This window comes from Equus caballus, chromosome 29 (assembly GCF_041296265.1).
Source record: "Equus caballus isolate H_3958 breed thoroughbred chromosome 29, TB-T2T, whole genome shotgun sequence".
Lineage (NCBI taxonomy): Eukaryota > Metazoa > Chordata > Mammalia > Perissodactyla > Equidae > Equus > Equus caballus.
The window spans coordinates 23,701,184-23,720,498 of NC_091712.1; the positions used below are offsets into that span (position 1 = coordinate 23,701,184).

At 46.1% G+C, this 19,315-nt stretch overlaps 1 protein-coding gene across 23 annotated transcripts in view; it reads right to left on the reverse strand.

Moving 5' to 3' along the window:
• The window catches only part of KIAA1217, a 711,513-nt gene that overhangs the window by 297,000 nt on the left and 395,198 nt on the right, over window positions 1-19,315 (reverse strand). For 12 of the 23 annotated variants that reach the window (XM_070254923.1, XM_014737048.3, XM_014737056.3 and 9 more), the window contains exon 1: window positions 4,045-4,376. The exons of the other annotated variants lie outside the window; for them this stretch is intronic. In XM_070254923.1, the coding sequence (XP_070111024.1) occupies window positions 4,045-4,114 (70 nt within the window). In that variant the 5' untranslated portion in view covers window positions 4,115-4,376. Of the gene's footprint in view, window positions 1-4,044; window positions 4,377-19,315 lie in introns of those variants that run through there. 23 annotated transcript variants of the gene reach the window in all.

Genomic DNA, 19,315 nt, shown 5'->3' on the forward strand with positions numbered 1-19,315 from the left:
AACATAAATGTCACGTAGTAATAAGTGCTCTGAAGGATAAAACAGGATAAGGGACAGAGACGGACGGGGCAATTTTAGAGGAGACTTCTGAGAAAGAGCTGAATGCCTGGGACTCCCCAAGCTTGCACTCTGTCAGGCTGCCAGTAATACCTATTTTTTATTCCAGCTTCATTGAGATAGAACTAACATATAACATTGTCTGAGTTTAAGGTGTACAATGTATTGATTCGATACACTTATATATTGCAAAATGATTGCCACCATAGCAAATACTAAGTATCTTAAAAGCTGGTGAATCAGGGAGTAGGGGAGGCAGGCAGGTGCACTGACAGCACTTCACCTGCACAGGGCGTCCAGACTGTAGGGGCTAGAGCAAAAGCAGACACCGCAGGCTGCTGTGGCCACATAGATGCATCCCAAGGAACCTGCAGGACCAATCTCAGGAGCCCATGGCCGTCAAAGGGAGCATGATATAGTTAGATTCAAATCCAACCAATTATTGAGCGCCTACTCACAATGCACCTCGCAGCACATGTCACACTGTTATTTACCTGGCGGCCTGCCTATTCAGTCACAAACACCTCATCGATTAGAGCTATTCTTGAGGCGACCATATGGCCCAGTTTGCCAAAACACTTCTGGGTTACAACCGTTGTCCCAGCGAAATTATTTATAGCGTTCGCTTTCACTCTCAGAAGTGTCTTGGTTTGGACAGTAAAGTTACACGATCACTGAGGGACCCTTATCTATAGTAGATTGATCAACTCAAAGCCCTGGGTGGTATAATTAACCTTTTGTTCAACAAATATTTATTTTGAGGGGCTTCTGCACGCCTGGCGCTGTGTTAGGTGCCAGGGACATAAAGATGAAGATGTGGTCTTTGCCCTGGAGTACCACGTGGTCACTGGTTGAAACATACAGAGAAACAAACATCATCCATGGATAGTGCAATGACAGGAAAGGACATGTAGTATTGTGGATGATGTTTGCATCAGAGAGCCTCCCATGTGTGGTCCTTGTGCTGACCGAAGAACTGGAAACAAAGCCACATCCTTTACAGCATCATTTTCACCCAGAACTCAACGGGATCTTAAAAGCTAACCTGGATTCTTATCCCTCTTTCACCATCTCTCCAGCCACTCCTTCCTACCCTCTAAATGCTGGAGTGCCCCAGGGCGCATCTTTTGGATCTTTTCTTCCCCACAGAGACCCAATCCTAGCCCATCTCTCATCAGAGGCCCCAGTCCTCTCTCCTCAATTCCAGTCATAAATATCCAAATCACAGTCAACATCTACACATGGATGCCTGATAAACTTCTCAATCCTAACAAACCCAAAAGGTTTTCTGCACTCCACCCATTTGAAACCATAAACACCCTCTCATCTAGTCCTCTCAAATGCTTTCCCATTTAAGTACATTAATGGCAACTCTATCCTTCCAGGTGTGCAGACCAAAATTTATTTATTTATTATTATTTTTTTTTTTGCTGAAGAAGATTAGCCCTGGGCTAATATCTGGTGCCAACCTTCCTCTTGTTTTGCTTGAGGAAGATTAGCCCTGGGCTAACATCTGTGCCAATCTTCCTCCACTTTATGTGTGGGTCGCCACCACAGTACGGCTGCAAACGAGTGGTGTAGGTCAGCACCCAGGAACCAAACCGGCAAACCCAGTCTGCTGAAGCAGAGTGCACCAAACTTAACCACACCACAGGGCAGGCCCCACATCAAAATCTTTGAAGTCATCTTTGACTCCTCTGTTTCTCTTATATCCCCCATCCAATCCCTTGGCAAATTCTTTTGGCTTTACCTTCAACGTACGTCTAGCATCTGACTTCTTATCATCCCCTGCTCTACTGCCCCTAGTCCAAACTGGTGCCATTTCTTGCCTGTTTTACTGAAGAAGCCTCTTAGCTAGCCTCCTTGCCCTTCCCCCAGCCCCACTTGGGTTATTCTCAATACAGCACCCAGTATCACCCTTTATGAGACAGGTCAGACCTACCAGCAGCTCCCACCTCCCTTGAAATATAAGCCCAAGTCCTTACCGTCGTGTCACAGGCCCTGCATGCTCTGGCCTGGGATTACCTCAAACTCTTTTCGTCCCATCTGTCTCCCATATTCTCGCTGTTCTTTGAGCATATCCGTGCTGTTCCCTCCCTCTCCTCTTTCGGGTCTTGGTGAGGCTCTCCCTCATAATGCTATCTACAGTTTCCCCCCCTACACTCCTTATTGCCTTTCCAGGCCTTATTTTTCACCACAGCCTTATTTCCATCTAATAGGCTTGCTAGATAAAATACAGGATGCCCAGTTAAATTTGAATTTCGGATAAACAAATAATTTTTTAGTATAAGTATGTCCAAAATATTGCATGAGATACACTTATCCTAAAAATTATTTGTTGTTTATCTGAAATCCAAATTTAACTGGGCATCCTGTATTTTTATTTGCTAAATCTGGCAACCTTGCCATGTAACAGGCTACATATTTTGCTTATTTGTTCACTATCTGTCTCCACCACCTCCTCCTCCTCCTCCAAAACCTGGCCCTTAGAATATAAGTTTCATGAGGGCAAGTATTTTTAGTCAACTTTGTTCACGGCTGGATTTCCAGCAGCTAAAACAGGGACTACTATATAACAGATGTTCAATATTCCTTGAATGAATAAATACATGAATCAAGTGATCACATTCCCTCAGTCTCACCATCTTCAGCCTCTAGAGCATCTTCGAATTGCTGTGGTTGTTTGAAAGTGATTCCTTAAATTGGTCCCATCTAATCGCCCCTTTAGGCTCTGACCGATTTCTTTCAGCCAGGCCCAGAGGCTGAACTCGCGCTGCAGGATCCCGTCCCATCAAATCAGCGGGGGAAGGGAGGGCAGGGAGCCTTATCTCCTGCAGGACTCCACTGACCAGGCGCCCTCAGGGAGAGCGCTCTGCTTTGGAAGCACAAACAGACAGCCAGACTGATGACTGTCAGACTCAGGGATTCTCCAGGGTTTACTAAGCTTAAAGTTGCCTGCATTTCACTGGGGGCTTCTTTCTATCTCTCGTAATTGCTTTTTCTTCTGTCTGGCTTAGTTCTGCCTTTTCAGTGTGGATGAGTCATTTGTTACTTCCCTTTTGCCTTTTTCACAAACACACACCTTTTCCCCTGTGCATAATCCCTACGCCCACGCAGCGCCCCGCAAGCACGTCTCCTAGTTGGTTACTAACTGGCCCCTGGATGAACCTGGGGCCGGGTGGGCGGGGGTGGTTCTGGATCGTGCGGTTTCTGAACACGCTGCCTATATGATACAACAGCACAGGCCCGGGCACCGCAGACGTCAGACGCTGGAGAGCAGAGCAGTCCTCTCCCCACCAGCCCCACTGCGAAATTTCTTTGGAACAAGAGAAGCTTCTGGAAATTCCCTACGGAAAAGACAAGTCTATTATAAACACAATTAAAGGGAAACTGCCTGGAGAAAATTGACCAAAATTGCCTAACAACTCCCAACTTTTGAATTAAAGCACACAGAAGATTCACAGAGTTCCATCTATCGTCCAGATGTACAAAATGCGCCCCCGCTGTTCTGATCTGTAAAATAAAACACCTCTCAACCCCGATTTAGCTCTAAAACACCACAAAACTGCGTTCAACATGCATTTGCCTCATGGAACCCCCTGACCAATGAATGGAAATGCTGCCGTCCCAGAGAGCCAGGGAGAAGTACACAGAAGCAGCTCCTTGCTCCCACGCCTGGAGCAGCGAGTGGGAAAAGCTGCTTTTTGCGATACATTTGTCATTGCCTAGAGATACAGCACATACTGACTGCTTACTGTGCGACAAATGTGACATCACCACGCCACTGCTTTTGCTGCTCCAGAAAATCCTGCCAGAGATCAAGCCAAACCCAAGAAATCACAGCTCTCCACTCAGTGTTGAAAACGCACCACCCCAAGAAGTCACGCTTTTTCTTCGCCATGCGCCCTGTCTCCAGCTATAAAAAGCAGTGGGCGGCGAGGGGCGCGGGGACCTGTAACTCCATCTTTGAATGAGTCTGTTACTTACCCTGCATCTGTCTGCTGTCTGCTGAGTAAGGACGGCACGGCTCACATTTCTGGCTTTCGTTTTCTTCCATTGTCCCTGCCTACGGCACAAGCTCCTCGCTGCGCTTTAAACTTCCGAGCGCGGTTCTGAAAGCTCCCACAAAGCGCCTGGAAGGGGGCCCAAGGGGTGGGGAGGAGGAGACCGGGCGAAACCCCACCCCAAACGAGTCTCGACTCCGGTGCAAAGTCTCTCGCGCCCGAGAACGCTGCATTCCAGCGCCGGGCCTCCCCCGTCCCTCCGCGCGCGCCCCGCGTCTGGCCGGACTGGCCTGGGAGGGATGGGGGCTGTGCCCGGCCCGGCCCCGCGCCGCGCGCTCCCGCGGCCCCAACAGGTGGTGGGCTTCCCGCCCCGGGACCCAGGCCGCCTGCTGCCACCGCCACGAACCGCGGAGGCTCCGCAGCCAGGCATGGAAGGCATGGCACACAGGGGCCCCCGCAGGAACCTTTGCTGGAATCCAGTTCTCTGGTCTGTAATCTCAGACACAGAACGAGCCTCCCCAAAATGATAGACTAGTAATAAACAACCAACCACCTAAGGTCCCAAATTTCAGTGAAATCCCTTAAAAAAAATTAGATTATATGCGGAATGTTGAGTAAACACTTTGTGGCACTGACTGGGAGCCTGATTACTAAACACAAAAAGGTTGTTTACTTTCCACACTATCTCGATCACTTAAGCCGGACTTTATAAAGAGTTTATACTCATTCGCCTACACTTTGACTCATCCCCTTTCCGCCCCCCCCCCCGCGCGCGCGCGCGCGCGCGCGCGTACACACACACACATACACACACACACACAAACCTTGACCATAGATCTGAAAAGTAAACTCAGTAAAATCGATTTTCTGAATCTCTCAAGTTAATTACTTAAAAGTCTCTGAACAGCAATTAAAATGCTTTCCTTTGGAGAGTCAGAGTTACATCCAACAGACTCATTCTCCTTTTAAACTACCTACAAATATTTATTTTGTTCTTTACCCAGTCCTTGAAAAACTGGCAAATTTCCCAGAAAGTGGAAAAAGGAGGCACCGTGTCCACACAAAAAGGATGGGAAACTAATCCAAGCCCTGCTATTTCAGCTATCTGAAAGTAACACGATCACCAGTAGGAAGAGCGGGATATTTTCATCTGTGGTGGCCCCATCATTTGAGGGGAAAAAAAGGACAATGGTTGGCCTGCTGACCATACCTTGACCCAGTTTACGGGCCATTTAGCCCGGGGTTTAGATTAATTTGGGTGAAGAATGTGTGCAGAACAATGGCTGGCCAAGCCTCCAGGTTCTGACCTTGAGTCACCTGTGTGTTTTGGCAGTGTGGGAGACATATTTGGGGCACTTAAGACAAAAAGATGCGGAAGGCCCTAAGGACAAAGGAGGTAAACCAAAGGGAAAGTAGATACTGCCAGGGAGTGAACTTCATGTGGAGAAGGGAGGAAAAGACCCTTCAACTCCTAAGAAGATTTCTCTTGAAATCCAAGATGTGGTGAATCTTCCAGAAAGCTAAAGCCCGCCCCTGGCAGCATGAATACAGGCAGTCGGGTTGACAGGGCAGGTAACTCTAGGTCTCCAGGACCTGACAATGGAATTATTTGGTAATCTTGCTTTAAGGAGGAACTAATCCTGCATAGTTTCTGCACTGGTGGCCGGCGGGCAGATGCCAGATGTTTCTCGTCTTATCGTTACTGTTTCCTCAGGTACAAGATGTTCACGAAGGAAGGAATCTGTGTTCAGGCCCCCAGGACCAGAATATGCTGATCCTTGGATAGCTCTTGTGTATTTGTCTTCAAATTATTAATGCCTGAAAGGATCGTGGTGGGGGCGGGGGGAAGTGGTACAGAAGAGAGAAAGAGAGAGAGAGAGAGAGAGCTCAGGAGCTAGCGCAACCTTGCAGCACCAGGGTGTGGCCCAAACCAGATATCCCTGGGCCTGCGGCTCTGGCACCAACCGGACTTGCTTCCGCGTGCAAAGAGCCACTCCTGCCTGTCACTTGACACAGGACAGAGGCAAACCCCCCAGGATGAAGGATCCAACAGCACACCTCCAAGGGCAGTCGGCTCCAACCAACAGCGCCCTGCCCTGCCCTGGGCCTTCCTGGCTAGCTCAATCCAGGCGGAAAAGATTCATTTTCAGATGCAGATTGTGCTTCCTGGGGCTGTTTGGAAAGTTTGAGAGCCATCCTTCAGGGCCCCGTGGATCCCCAGCGAGGCAAAGTGGGGGCAGCTTCCCCACCAGTCCTGAGCTCTGGTTCCTTTCCAGGCAGCCCAAGGAGCCGCCTCAGCGGACTACTTGTTCAAGCTGCTCGGACCCTCCCCTCCCCCACCGGCAAAGCAGACTGCAGCTTCTGTGGCTCTTCCTCCGAGCAAAACTCTTTGTGGAATGCACAAAAGAAAAAGGCATTACCAGTGAAAAAAATTAACATAAATCATTAAGGACCATGAAATCTCGACAGAGATTTACAGTAAAATATGTTGTCTTGAATAGTTAAACTTTCTGACCATTCTATGGGGAAAAGCTTCTGTTGGACTAGTTACTGGCCCTTTGTTCCTCCTCCTTGGGGAAGAGAACTGAAAACAATTTGAGAAGTCACTGTGCTAATGTCATTGGACGACCACAGCTCTCTCCTGGAAGCACACAGATCTTACTAAGAACTTTCCGCTGATTGTCAGTTTCTCTGGAAAACAGTAACTATATTCTGCAATCTGCATAAGCTCAGTAACTCAGATCGTGAAAAATACTACTGTTGTCATTGCTGTTACTGTGGAGATGTTCTTTCTGGAAGAAACGCTATTTAAACTAGAAGTATACCATGCTTTTCGGTTTAATTTAATTTGGGGGTTTAAAAATTGCTATTACAAACCAATCTGCCTCCTGCCATTCTTTGAAATTTGCTGTGAAAGGCAGAAGGGAAGCGAGAAGAACTTGAAATGTGATTTTCCTCCAGTCATATAGAGAGCTACCATAATGATACCAGGGGGCGAAATTTTCAACTCCATTTCTCTTAACCAGAGAAGGTGCAATACTATTTCTTGGTTAATGGCTCCATATGTTGGCAATTGTTGACTCAGAATGAGCTAACACACAAAAAAGTGTCATTTAAAAGGAAAGACAAGTGATGAGATAAAAGAGAGCTATAAGGGCAAATGGTGATTTTGCAGTCAGTGCTAACCTATTACAGAACTGGGTCGTTATTGGTTTTGATAACGCAACTTAAACGGGTATCCGCCATGATGGGCATTAATCTCAAGAATCATAAACTATTACCTGCAACTTCTCAGCAGACCTATTTAATTACAGGGCTGTGGAAAGCGTGTCAACTTCCTTTATGTAAGTTTTTGGAGAGAGAAATCATTTCCAGAAGCAAGCATAAGTAGCATAACCCTGATATGTGTTTCAATTTTTGTTTAAAACTTTAAATCCTATTAGGAACAAGATAGCTTAAAATAACATCAGGACACAAAAGGAATAATTAATGCTTGCTGAAGTCATAAAATGTAATTTTCAAAGGCATTGGTAACTGTGAAAATAAAACAAAGCAAAGGGAAAAACAACAAAAATGTTTTCACCAGAGACGTCATGTTTGATGTGTTACGCATTGCCTTTTCTAAGGGACATGCTGCTGTGTGTCACCCTGTCACTCAAAAATAAAGGACTTCTGACAACTGGGAAAACATTTGCTTCAGTGGATGATGTGGTGAATGAAATGTGGAATCTTCAATTCTAGTTGTGCCAGCAGTGTGTCAGCTGGCTAGGGTGGCCTTATACTTAAATATAAACCAGAGCATTTGTGACAGAGAAAGGGGACACTATTAATAATTACAGTAAGGCAAGATGCAGAAACCACGACTCTTCCTGGCAAACCAGCACAGATGGTTACCTCTGTGTAGTCCAAGATAGCCCCACATGCGCCACGGGTTTCCAAATGCGAAATAATGCTGTTGGAGCTCCCCCGACAGACCTCATAAGAGAAATTTAAGCATTAATTAAAGGTGTGAACTCATTAGAGCTGTATTACAAGTCTCACCAATAATTTCACATTGGAAAACACAAACTCCACGATATGATATTCTGCACGATTCATCGATCAAAACAGAATTTTCCTTTCTGTGTGACCGGGACGGAACCATTTATAGATGTGATCAGGTCACCATTTATATCACCAGCATTTTCTGCAGAGGGTCACCAATCTTTCTCATCTTGCCTGCAATCCTTAAAATGCCAGCTGCTCCAAGGAGACCCTGCCAGCCAAGAGGAGAGTGAAGTGGCCAAGAGCCCCTCCACTCAAGACTCTCTGTTCTGAAGTCTTGGAACTTTCCTCCCCTGCCCCATACAAATTCCTCGTGCGGTTATAAATATAAACTACATTTCGATCCAATGTGTTAATACTTTAAGCATATTTTCTTTCTTTTCAAGAGAATCCATTGATGTTCATTTTTATCGGGGTTTCTTTTATCTCTTTTAAGTAGGAAGATGCTGGAGAGCAACCACCACGTCTGCCAACCCCTGTAGCTGGAGCTGCCATGTGTGCAGCACATTGTGGAGAAGCTGGCGCTCAGCTCTGCTGTCCGGTTGCTGCAGACCAAGTCTGGATTCCAGGTGGCAGCTTGCAAGTGAAAATTGCAACTCGCAGACGCTCACCCCTTTTATGCCAGAGTGAGCTAAACCCTGATGCCTTCCACAGGGTTCCTAAAGGCACCCTGGGGTGGAATCCACAAGAATGTGAGAACTTCCTCAGATCCCAGCATCCATTTGCTTCCTCAGTTTACCCAATGGTGCCATGATGAGTCCTTTCAATATAGACTATTTGGGAGGCCTCACTGGAAGGGACTTCCCTGGCCTTGTTTCTGCCCCTGGCCTTCTCCACATGCCCTCCCTCAAAGCTGCAGTGAGCTGTGGAGAGAGCACTAAGTATGGGGAAATTGGGATAATGGGGTTCACTTCTCCCTCTTGCCTCCCCCATTTTGCCGATGAGCAAACTGAGGCCTGGAGAGTTAATTGGAGTCAGTCAGTCATCACCCTGTTGCATTTGCTGAATGCTTAAGATCTTTTAACCTCTTTTCTCACAACTGCCCTAGGGGACCCATCAATTATTCCAAATCCTGAATTAAATGGAGAATAAAGTCAGAGTTGGTAAAGGGGAGTATCCTTCTTTTCTTTCTTTTGAGGAAGATTAGCCCTGAGCTAACATCTGCTGCCAACCCTCTTCCTTTTTCTGCTGAGGAAGACTGCCCCTGAGCTAACATCCGTGCCCCTCTTCCTCTACTTTATATGTGGGACGCCTACCACAGCATGGCTTGCCAAGTGGTACCATGTTCGCACCCGGGATCCGAACCGGTGAACCTTGGGCCGCCCCGCAGAATGCGTGCACTTAACTGCTATGCCACTGGGCCAGCCCCCATCCCTATTTTCTAAAATCCTTCTCCCACCAACCATAGAATTGGGTCTGGTACTACTTGGGGGCATTGCTGTGCCAGCCATGAGACATCAGACAACTCAACTACAGCCGTAACCAAGGGCCTCCCCAGAGCTGCATGCCCTCGCTGCTCGCTGAGACCTGGTGTGTGGTGTGGTGCTAGCCCATGTCTTGGTTCTGTAAGGCCATGGATCATCCCAGGTGGGTAGGGCTTCCCAGAGGAGGGGAGGCTGGGACCAGCCATCATTGCTAATGAGGAGGAGCCTGGACATGGTCAGATGAGGAGAAGAGCCTGGGGTGCAGGCGTGGCTATGAAGGCTAGGGTCAGGTGCAGCACAGGGGCAGGTTTGGGGGCCCTGAGGGCCAGGCCCTAGAGGTGACCTTGAAACAGCAGAAAGAGAGGTCCCTGATGTGCCTCCTGGGGTCCTGAAGGGCGGCTTCCCTTACTGCTCCCTCCCCTGAGCCTTTGCTCTGCTGCCCCCACCTCTAGAACTCAGAGCTCCTAACACATTTGAAACACATTTGAAATTGGATCGATCGCCTCTATATGCTCCTCTGCTAAATAAACCCTGAAATAGACCTTGTTTCAATAATGCATCTAGTTTTCTGTTTCTCCACTTTTTCATCCGTTCTCAGCTCTAGTAAGTAACAGCCACAAACTTTATTTTTAAGAGAGACACAGGCAACAGAGAATGGAAGAGCCAGCGCAAGTGCACAGGGAGTGCACGGAGGGTGCTGCCGGGCGTGGGGTGCTGGAAGGGAGCAGGCCCTGCAGCTGCGCTCCCCGCCTCCCGGAGCCACCGCTCTCCAGCTTCCCCATCAGGCAGGCGCACCCTCCAGTTTTATAGTCAATTCCTGAAAACCAATCATGTGCTTCAGAACTTAAGTGTTTTCACAGGGATTTCATTTTTCTCTCTCCACCTCAGTCCACAGAATTTAAGGAGAGGGGAGAACTTCTGTTCCTTGCAGATGGGAAAAACGGCTTCAATAGTGAAGGGCCTAGTTTCTGGAGCTCGGTGGGTGGGTGGGGTGCTGAAATTGGGGGAAGAAGAAGACCTCTGGCATTTGCCAACTATTCTGCACCTCAGCTTCTCCGCCTTGCAGCCACGGTGAATTGGTGCTCATCCCCATGTGCTTTGTTGTTAATGCCGATGAGCAGATTCCAACTCCTAGCACCCTGCATATAGCAGAGCAGAACCCTGCCTGGTCTTTCTGTTCCATCATCTCACCTTCCAGCGCTGTATCAGACATGCTCCACTGCCATTCACAGGGCTTTCACAGCCAAATTTTTGGAAGTGGGTGGCCAGGTCCTTCTTCCTAGTCTGTCTTAGTCTGGAAGCTCTGCTGAAACCTGCCCACCATGGGGGACACGGCTGGAATTGGAAATACTGGTGTCAGAGCTTTCAGCATCAAAGCAAGACACAGCCACCACAGCCTGACACCCAACAGACGGGTAGTGTGGTTCCCTGAGCCGTAAACAAACGCGGGCTGAATCTCAACCACCAGACCACCAGGGCTGGCTAACACTATATTAGGAGTCTAATTTGTATAACATGACTGAATTCATAAACGTGAAAAGGATAGGGGCTTCCTGGCACAGTGGTTAAGTTTGTGTGCTCTGCCCCCGCAGCCAAGGGTTTGATGGTTCGGATCCCAGGCGCAGACCTATCAAGCCATGCTGTGGCAGGCATCCACATATAAATAGAGGAAGATGGGCACAGATGTTAGCTCAGGGCCAGTCTTCCTCAGCAAAAAGAGGAGGATTGGTGGCAGATGTGAGCTCAGGGCTAATCTTCCTCAAAAAAAAAAAAAAGTGAAAAGGATAAAATGATAATAAGTAGTTTCCACCTTCTTCTCCATATATGCATATCCCCCATCTCATACCCCCTCCCCCACCACATAAGAACCCCTGGACCCTGATGAGTGACAAACTGAGGTGCAAAATGAGAAAATGGACCCCAGAGAAGAATTGATAATATTTCCAGGCTTGCCCTGCTCACAAGTCCCTTCTGAGGAAGGTGCCAGGAAGCTTCTCTATGCCACCCCCAAGCCTGCCCTTGGTCCAGTCAGGAGGGATGAGCTTCGAGCGGTCCTGGTGGGAGAGCTTGGGATGCTCTCGGCTGGAGAAGGGCTAAGAGACCCAGTCAGATCTTCCCTCTTCTTCCTTGCAGAATTTGAATATGAGATGTTTAGAAAAGGGATGCAGCTAGGGTGAACAACATTCCCGGTTTGCCCAGGACATTGGGTGTTCCTAGGATGTGGAAATTTTGGCGCTAAAACCAGGATAGTCCTGGGAAAACTGGATTCAGTTCGTCACCCCAGATGCAGGGAGTATGCTGGGCAAAAGCTGAGACCCGCAAACAGAGACTTTAGCAAGCAAAAGGCATGATGGAGAGAGCGAGAGAGAGAGAGAAGGAGAGAGAGGAATAGTATGCTGCAGCAGCAGCTAGAGAAAGAAGCAGGCATGCAACAGCTGGAATGAGGGACAAGGACAGATTCCTGTTTGTTTCCCAGAATTGCTGTCATCCTCATGTAGCTCCTGCTGCATCCTAAATGTCAAAGAACCATGTCCAGCTGCTCAGGAGGCCATTTCCTGTTCTTCCTAACTCCTCATATAAAGAATAACCCAACCTATGGGTAGGTCTATTCTTTGTCATCTGCACAGGTCACAGCTTGTGAAAATCAGGACATCCAAGTGGAAGGTTTATAGAGTCAAAACTTCTGAGACAAAATAAATAATAAGTATGGTTTGGTTCATTTTCACAACTCACACAATGTTCTTTGTACTAATCTTTTAAAGATTTAAATTAGTTAAAAATTGCTTTTGGTTACAAGCTTTTATAGTAAAAACATTTCTTTCAGGAGGTTCCAAAAATTCTAAAGGTGAATTTGTGTAGACTGGAGTCAGAAAAAGAACAAAACCTAAGGAAAAGGAAACAGTGAAAATTACCTCATTTAGGTCAGTGTTTCTCAAACTTCGGCAATTTGCTTTCTGTCATCAAGTTGTCACCAATTATATTAGTATTGACTGTATATTGACTCACTTAAAAAGATTAAGCTTTTTCTCATCTATAATATATTAAAAGTATGGGTTTAATAAAACAATGATATAGTTTCTTACTTTTTTACAGTATAGTAAATACATAACTACTTTTAAAAAGTAAAATATTTTGTCCATATAGCTCTGAAAATTGCCTCATAAGATGCTGCAGTTTGATGAGTACTAGTTTAGGCTAAAGATGACCAATCCACCCATCCCATCATTCATTCACACCTTCATTTGTTCAAAAATTATGGAGCACTAATTTGCCATTGGTGGATGCTAAGTATGCTGAAGTTGATAAGACAAGCCAAGATTGGTGACCTTTATCACCCTGCACAGTATTTATTTGCTTATATATGAGCCTCTCTCATAAGATTGTGAGATCTCAAAGGAGTAAGAATAGCTTTAGTCATCTTTGAATCCTCAGCTCCTGCCACAGTCCTGGGCACACCAAGATGCTGTGTAAATGGTTTTTGCCTGGTAGGATCAATTAAAGAATGATGAAATCATGAAGACTAAGACAATAGTGTCTATGTTCACTTAATTGGGAAAAGAAGGGAAGAGTTCTAGTAGAGATATAAACAAAAAACACAGAAGGAAGAGCAGCCATATTTGTCAAGAACAGGAAAGTCTTGGGAGGGAAGATGACATGTGGTCTCAAAGAATGAATAGGCTTTTACCAGGTGACTCACTGGGAAAAGAACTTTCAATCCAAGGACCCCAACGGCAATGGCTAATACCTTGAGAGAGTATGAGTGGGATGTGTTTGTCAGGGAGCGTGTGTGTGGCAGGCAAATAATGGCAGAAAGTAAAGACATTTTAAAAAATGAATGGTGGGGACGGGAATTGGCAGAAGATTGACAAAATAAGGGAGGGCCAATTTTGAGGGTTCTTGCACTTCCAATGAGAAGTTTCAGTTGTCTCCAGTCAACAACAAGGAAAGAATGGACCAAATCTGGACTTCAGAAGAGAGATTCTGTTGGCGCAATGGAGGCTGTACTGAATGAGGAGGTGGGGGATGGGCAGCAGAACAATCAGGAGCTGTGACACACGCACTGTTTCGTGGGGTGTGTCTGCTGGAGTCAAGGACATTGTCCCTCCATTGCTCTGTGTATTTACACACAACAGCAAGTGCCCTACAAGCTGCCCACTCTGATTTAAATATTCTCCCAAGTTAAAGCTCATCCATTACACGCAAGTTTGAATCGCTATTACACAGAAATTTTGCAGACGATTGAACCAGCATCTATGTTTATCCAGTAAGAAGAAAAAATCAACAACAACAGATGTGACCTGGTGAATGAAAAATCCAAAGAGAACAAAACAGAGGCGGGAAACTAGTAATTAACAAAGTGCTGTTTTATTCAAGTTCTCGATTTATGCAGAAGCAACCACATGTTCACTCTTGAGTTGTGTGTTCTTGGATGACTAGTTATTTCACCTTTCTGGGCCCTGGCATTTCTCATCTGTCAAATGAAGGCTTCAGGCTAGATAAACTCTGAGAGCTCTCTCAATTATGACATTATGTCTCAGTTCTACTATATCTTTTCCAGACAACCCAGGTTCCTATTAGTACTGCAAGATAATTCACGCTGAGGCCTCGTCCCTCCCTAAGCAGCTCTTCCGTGGGCTGCCCCACTCTACTAATGGAAGGGAGAAGGGAGTTATCTATGCTTTACTCTCAGTAGTCTTCCTTGAGCTCAAATTCTGACCACACATACCAGGTTACAGCCTCGTTCTTGAGGCCTCAGCTTTACACAGAGGCCAAGGGAAGAGCACATTGAACTCTGAGATAAGGGGAGCCACATGATTTTAGCCACCTTGAGCAGCTGATATTTCTGCAAGAGCGTCAGGGAGGAGAGAGTACAAATTCTGGAGTCCTAGCCTGAATCTCTGCTCCACCACTTGCTTGCTGTGCAAACTTGGGAAAGGTATGTTAGTTTTCCTACCTATAAAATGGAAATAACAATAGTACCTCCCTCATAGGGTTGTTGTGAGGTTAAAAGGAGAACAGTGTGTGGCATGTTCTAAGTGCCATTTAAGTGGAGCCAGTGAATAAACAGAATGTGTTAGGCAATTCCATCAATCTGGGTCATAACACGATAAACCAACCTTTATCATCCCAATGTGGGTCATGATCCCTAAGAGACCAGACAGGTGATTAAATATTCTCTGGTCTCTTGGTCTGAGTAGAAAGTGACATTGCTGGGCAGATCAGCAAGATCCCTTAGTAGTCACTGGTTTACTCCTACATGGTGACATGGATAGCTATTTCCTCTCTGCTTCAAAATAGATTCAAGAAATTTGTTTTGGCACTTTTCTTCAATGTCTATAGTGCTCTGAACGAAAATAAAATGCAGTGACCTTAGGAATCTAAACATAATAGAAATATCAAGAATAGATTTGGATGTGGCATGCCCAGTGGTATTATGGAAAATTAGACTGTGTAGAAAGATAGACTATGTAGGAAGCATCTGCCAAGGATGAACTTGCTCCCCTAGTTAGAAAGACTGGGGCTCCCCACTCTCACCCCCACCAGTAACTTTTCCAAAAAAGACAATAGGCCTTTGTAACCAAAGCATTTCTACTCCATGTTGAGGTCAAAATCTAATTAACACAACCCTGGAACCCAGACAGAATTAGCCAGAGAATTCTGCACAGCTGAGGGGTGGGGGAAGGGAAGGGCAGGAAGCCTCTGGAATCTGATAAACATATCACTCACTCATAACAGCACTCTTAAAACACAGTCAGTACCAATTCATAACATGTTCAGAATGGGATTCAGTCACCTCAGGGCTACCTGGTTTTATGAAGGAGAAAACCTATAAGCAATAGAGCACAGAAGTAGATTTATATGTTTGGATGTTCATTTAACAGGTCCACAAACCAATACAGAGTGCCCGCAAACCCTGGCAGGGACGTGATGCGAAGGATGATGGAGTGACAGAGGATGTGGCTGGACAAGGGGCGGTCCCACGCATTCAATGCACAAAAGGCTTGAGCTTTATCCTGTAAGCAGTGTGGACTCGTGCACAGGATAAAAACAGCGGTGACATGATCAGATTTGTATTTTAGATAAATATGTGTGGAGAATGGATTTGAGAGAGGCAGGAAGACAGACTAACTAAACTGTCTATTATCATAGTTCAGGAAAAAAGATGCGAGAATCTGAACTAAGGAGGTAGTAAGGATAAAAAAATGCAGATTTGAGAAAAAAAATTTAGTTGGCAGAAGTTGAGAAGATGACCCATACAGCTGAGCAAACTAGGTTAAACATCAACATCTCACCTAGGATTTTACACTGATTTCGTTTAAGCCAACCATTTCCAGAACAACTTCATTGCTCTAATAGGTTTCTGTTGGTATGTTCTTTCAATGTCAGTAACTCAGCATCTCATGTCCCAGAAAAGGGAAAAAATCCAACATTCTGCCAAGACCCTCTTTTTTTCCCATAAAGTTAGGAATAGCTCTAGGGCCATCACATGGCATTAATTTTATATTATATGCAATCTGATTAGTTATTGTGTGCCAACTTATAAATTGTTGTCAAGAAGTCTAATGACCATTTATCAAAAAGACGCTGTGCTTATGAGTTATAAAGAAGGAATGTGGCAGGGAAATTAGAGGTCAACTAAAAATATATGACTCGTGTAGACCCCTTAGAGTTCTAAAATTCCCATGCCTGGAGATGTGTTCAATTTGCCTTGGGTGCAATTTCTAGAGCTCTGTGCACACTCTTTCGTTTAACTCCAAATCAAAATGAAATACGTCAGACGTTATGCCCAGCATCCAGCACCCTGCCTGGCCCATAGTAGGCACTCCAGAAATATTCATTGGATAAATGAATGAAAGTAAAGGCAACTGTGGGCAGATTCCATCTGTAGGGCCTGAAGCCTTGCCCAGGAACATCATGAAGTAGGAAGAGGCTACAGAAGAGCAGCACAGCAATCTACACCACTTCCCTGGAAAGGTGGAAGGGCCTGGAAAGCTGGTTTGGGGGCTTAGCATCTGCAGGCACCTGCATCTTCCTGCGGCTTTCTTAATGACGTCACTTCCGGCAGAGTTGGCACAATGGAGGAGTCCAAGGGGACGAGAGACTGTAACGAGTAAGAATGCAAATCCCTGTTTAGGCCTTTGGCCGCTAGAGGGCAAGAGAGTCAAAAGTCTGCTTCTGGACGTCAGCATTGCCCTGTGAAGGGGGAAACTTCCAAGCTTCCTCTGTAGCATCCTCAGCTACTTTTTACTAATAGTTCCCAATACGTGGTACAGCAGAACTCGTTGTAAGATTTCACTCCCGTGCAATTTGAAATTTCCACCTTTGACAATGCTTTCCTTTTTTTCTAATAATAATCTTGAAATGAAAACAGAAAACAATCCAGAAAATTTCCCAAGATTGACCAAGCAGGACTGGGTAAGGCCACTGCTTTGAGCTGCCTCTGGGGCAATTGCCCAGAAACTGTGAGGCTGGACATGCTCCTTGGAATGGCCAGGAGTTGTGCCCAGAGGCCCTCCCAGTCAGGAAGGGGTGCCAGGTAAAGTACAGGATGCCCAGTTAAACTCGAGTCTCAGATAAATAATGAATATTTGTTATTTTTATTTGCTAAATCTGGCAACTGTCCCTGCATGGAGCACAGAGACACTTCAAGGACACACAAGGTGAAGTTGATTCCTCTGCCTTTCCTCATGCCATCTCTTCCATCTGGAATGGTCTTCCTCTACTCACTTCACCACCTGTGTCATATTCCTTACTCAAGGTCTGGCTTAAATGTTACCTCCTGCTTCCTCTTCTGTGCTGCCGAAGGGCCACGTTTAGCTGTGTGATACAGCACTGATCACGCCTGCCTAGTCTTCCAGGTAAGTGTGTGTGTGTGATGGCATCGGCGATTCACAGTGGGGACCAGAAGGAAGGGGACAAGTTCCAATCACCTACAAGGAGGCGTCGTTTTCCTTGTCCCTGTGTATGGGAGCAAAGACAGGGTTGGCAACACTGCACTACATTACCAGCCCCTGAGGGTGGGGCCTACAGGGTGTTTCTTGCTCCTCTTTGCGTCCGTATGCCCAGCACAGAGACTAGCTCCCAGCAGAAACTCAACACAGTTGCATATTTTTAAAATAATATAATCAGCAAAGCCCTAGTTTTTTGTAAGAAAATAAAAATAAAAAAGGAAGAAATCTTCCATTGTTCCCTTTCTGGCATATTTTATCTCTTAGTCCCCCTCTTCTCCCCTTCCTCCTCATTTTCTCTTTTGGCTTCACCACTTCTTCACCAAGCCATGAAGGAGAATACGCATTTGACGCCCTGCTGTCATCAAATTTTCCAACTTTCCTACTTTCCTCACGGCATTTTCACACATCACCTTATTGGCTCTGTTGCCCTCTGATCGCAAGCTCCCCTGTGTTTTTAACCTCTTTTCCAGAAGTGGATGCCCTAGAACAAAACACCTTATCCCTGATCTCAAAAATGGATACTCAGAGGGCCTTCAGGACAGGACAGGCTCCTAGCTGCCTTGTCCATAAAAGCCTTAAACTGGGCAGCTGACAGGCTCAGATTCATCATCCAAAGACAACTTGGGCTGCAGTCTAAACAAAGACAAGTGCTCCTGAGCCATCTGCCTAATATTTTGTTCCAGCAGGGTCCAGGGTAAGAAGAGGTGGCAACCTGAAGCTGGTAATTGAAGGGAGATTAATAAAGGGACCACAATGTTTCTATATGGTGGGCAGAGTTCAAAACAGGCTCCAAGGGATAATGCGATCGGGACGGAGACTCTTACATACCCCAGCCCTGAAGGAGCAAGAGGAAGGAGGACTTACTGCAGCCTTGGAGAGAGAGCTCCAGGGGAGGGCTGCTGGGCAGAGTGGGGCCTTCCCCAGAGGAGAAGAGCCCACATAGGGAGACCTGGCAGGGAGAGGGCTGGGGAAGGAGTGAGCCCGGCTCCTTCTCTTTGGCCTTCAGTTTCTGTGAAGTGTTTGTTGAACTGAATTAAATAGCAAATTCACCAATTTTGAGGTAGTAGAAGCAATGTGCAGAATGGAGTGGGCACGGTCCAGAAAGGTCCATGGATGGGTCCCCACTTCTGCTCTAGTCTCCCTGAGACAAGTCCAATGTCTCCCTCTGCCCTCTGCATGGAGTGGAAAATATCACAAAATATGGGGAAATGATGTGAAGCCCACGATGCACAGGGTGTTGAGGAACGTGGAGGAGTAAGATGGCTGGAGAGAAAGAGCAAGTACGTAAAGTCAATACAAATGCAGGCTGCCTGTGCTAAGAACCAAGGGAGCTATATAGACACCCGGCTTGGGAGTTGAGCAGACAGCAAAAATAAAGGCCAGAATTGGCAGGGAAGGTGGCATAGAAGGTTTGGCAAGTTATTTGTGGTCTCCTTGGAGGTGATTTTTAATAAAAACAAACAGCAAAATGCATAGCCCTCCTTCCTTATTCCTTCAGAAGCACTTGTCAAGGGCCTACTATGTCCAGCTCAACTACATGAGAATGCAGGTTAAACATGAAATGTCCACAGTTCAGTTGTAATTGCTCACACCAAACAACCATGATACCAGCTCAACACAAGGTTGACATAAAGGAAGCCATATTGTAGCAAAGAAACTGTATTGTAACATTGGATGACCTCTGATTAACTAACCTAGACATGCTGTGTAGATTTTATGTCCCCACCCAGCCAGTATAACTTGATGACTTTGTTCCCTTGAGTTCCTTAGGAATGTGATGACCCCTGGGCAGAAAGTCTATGTTGATCGCCATCATCAATGACAACTGAAGGAT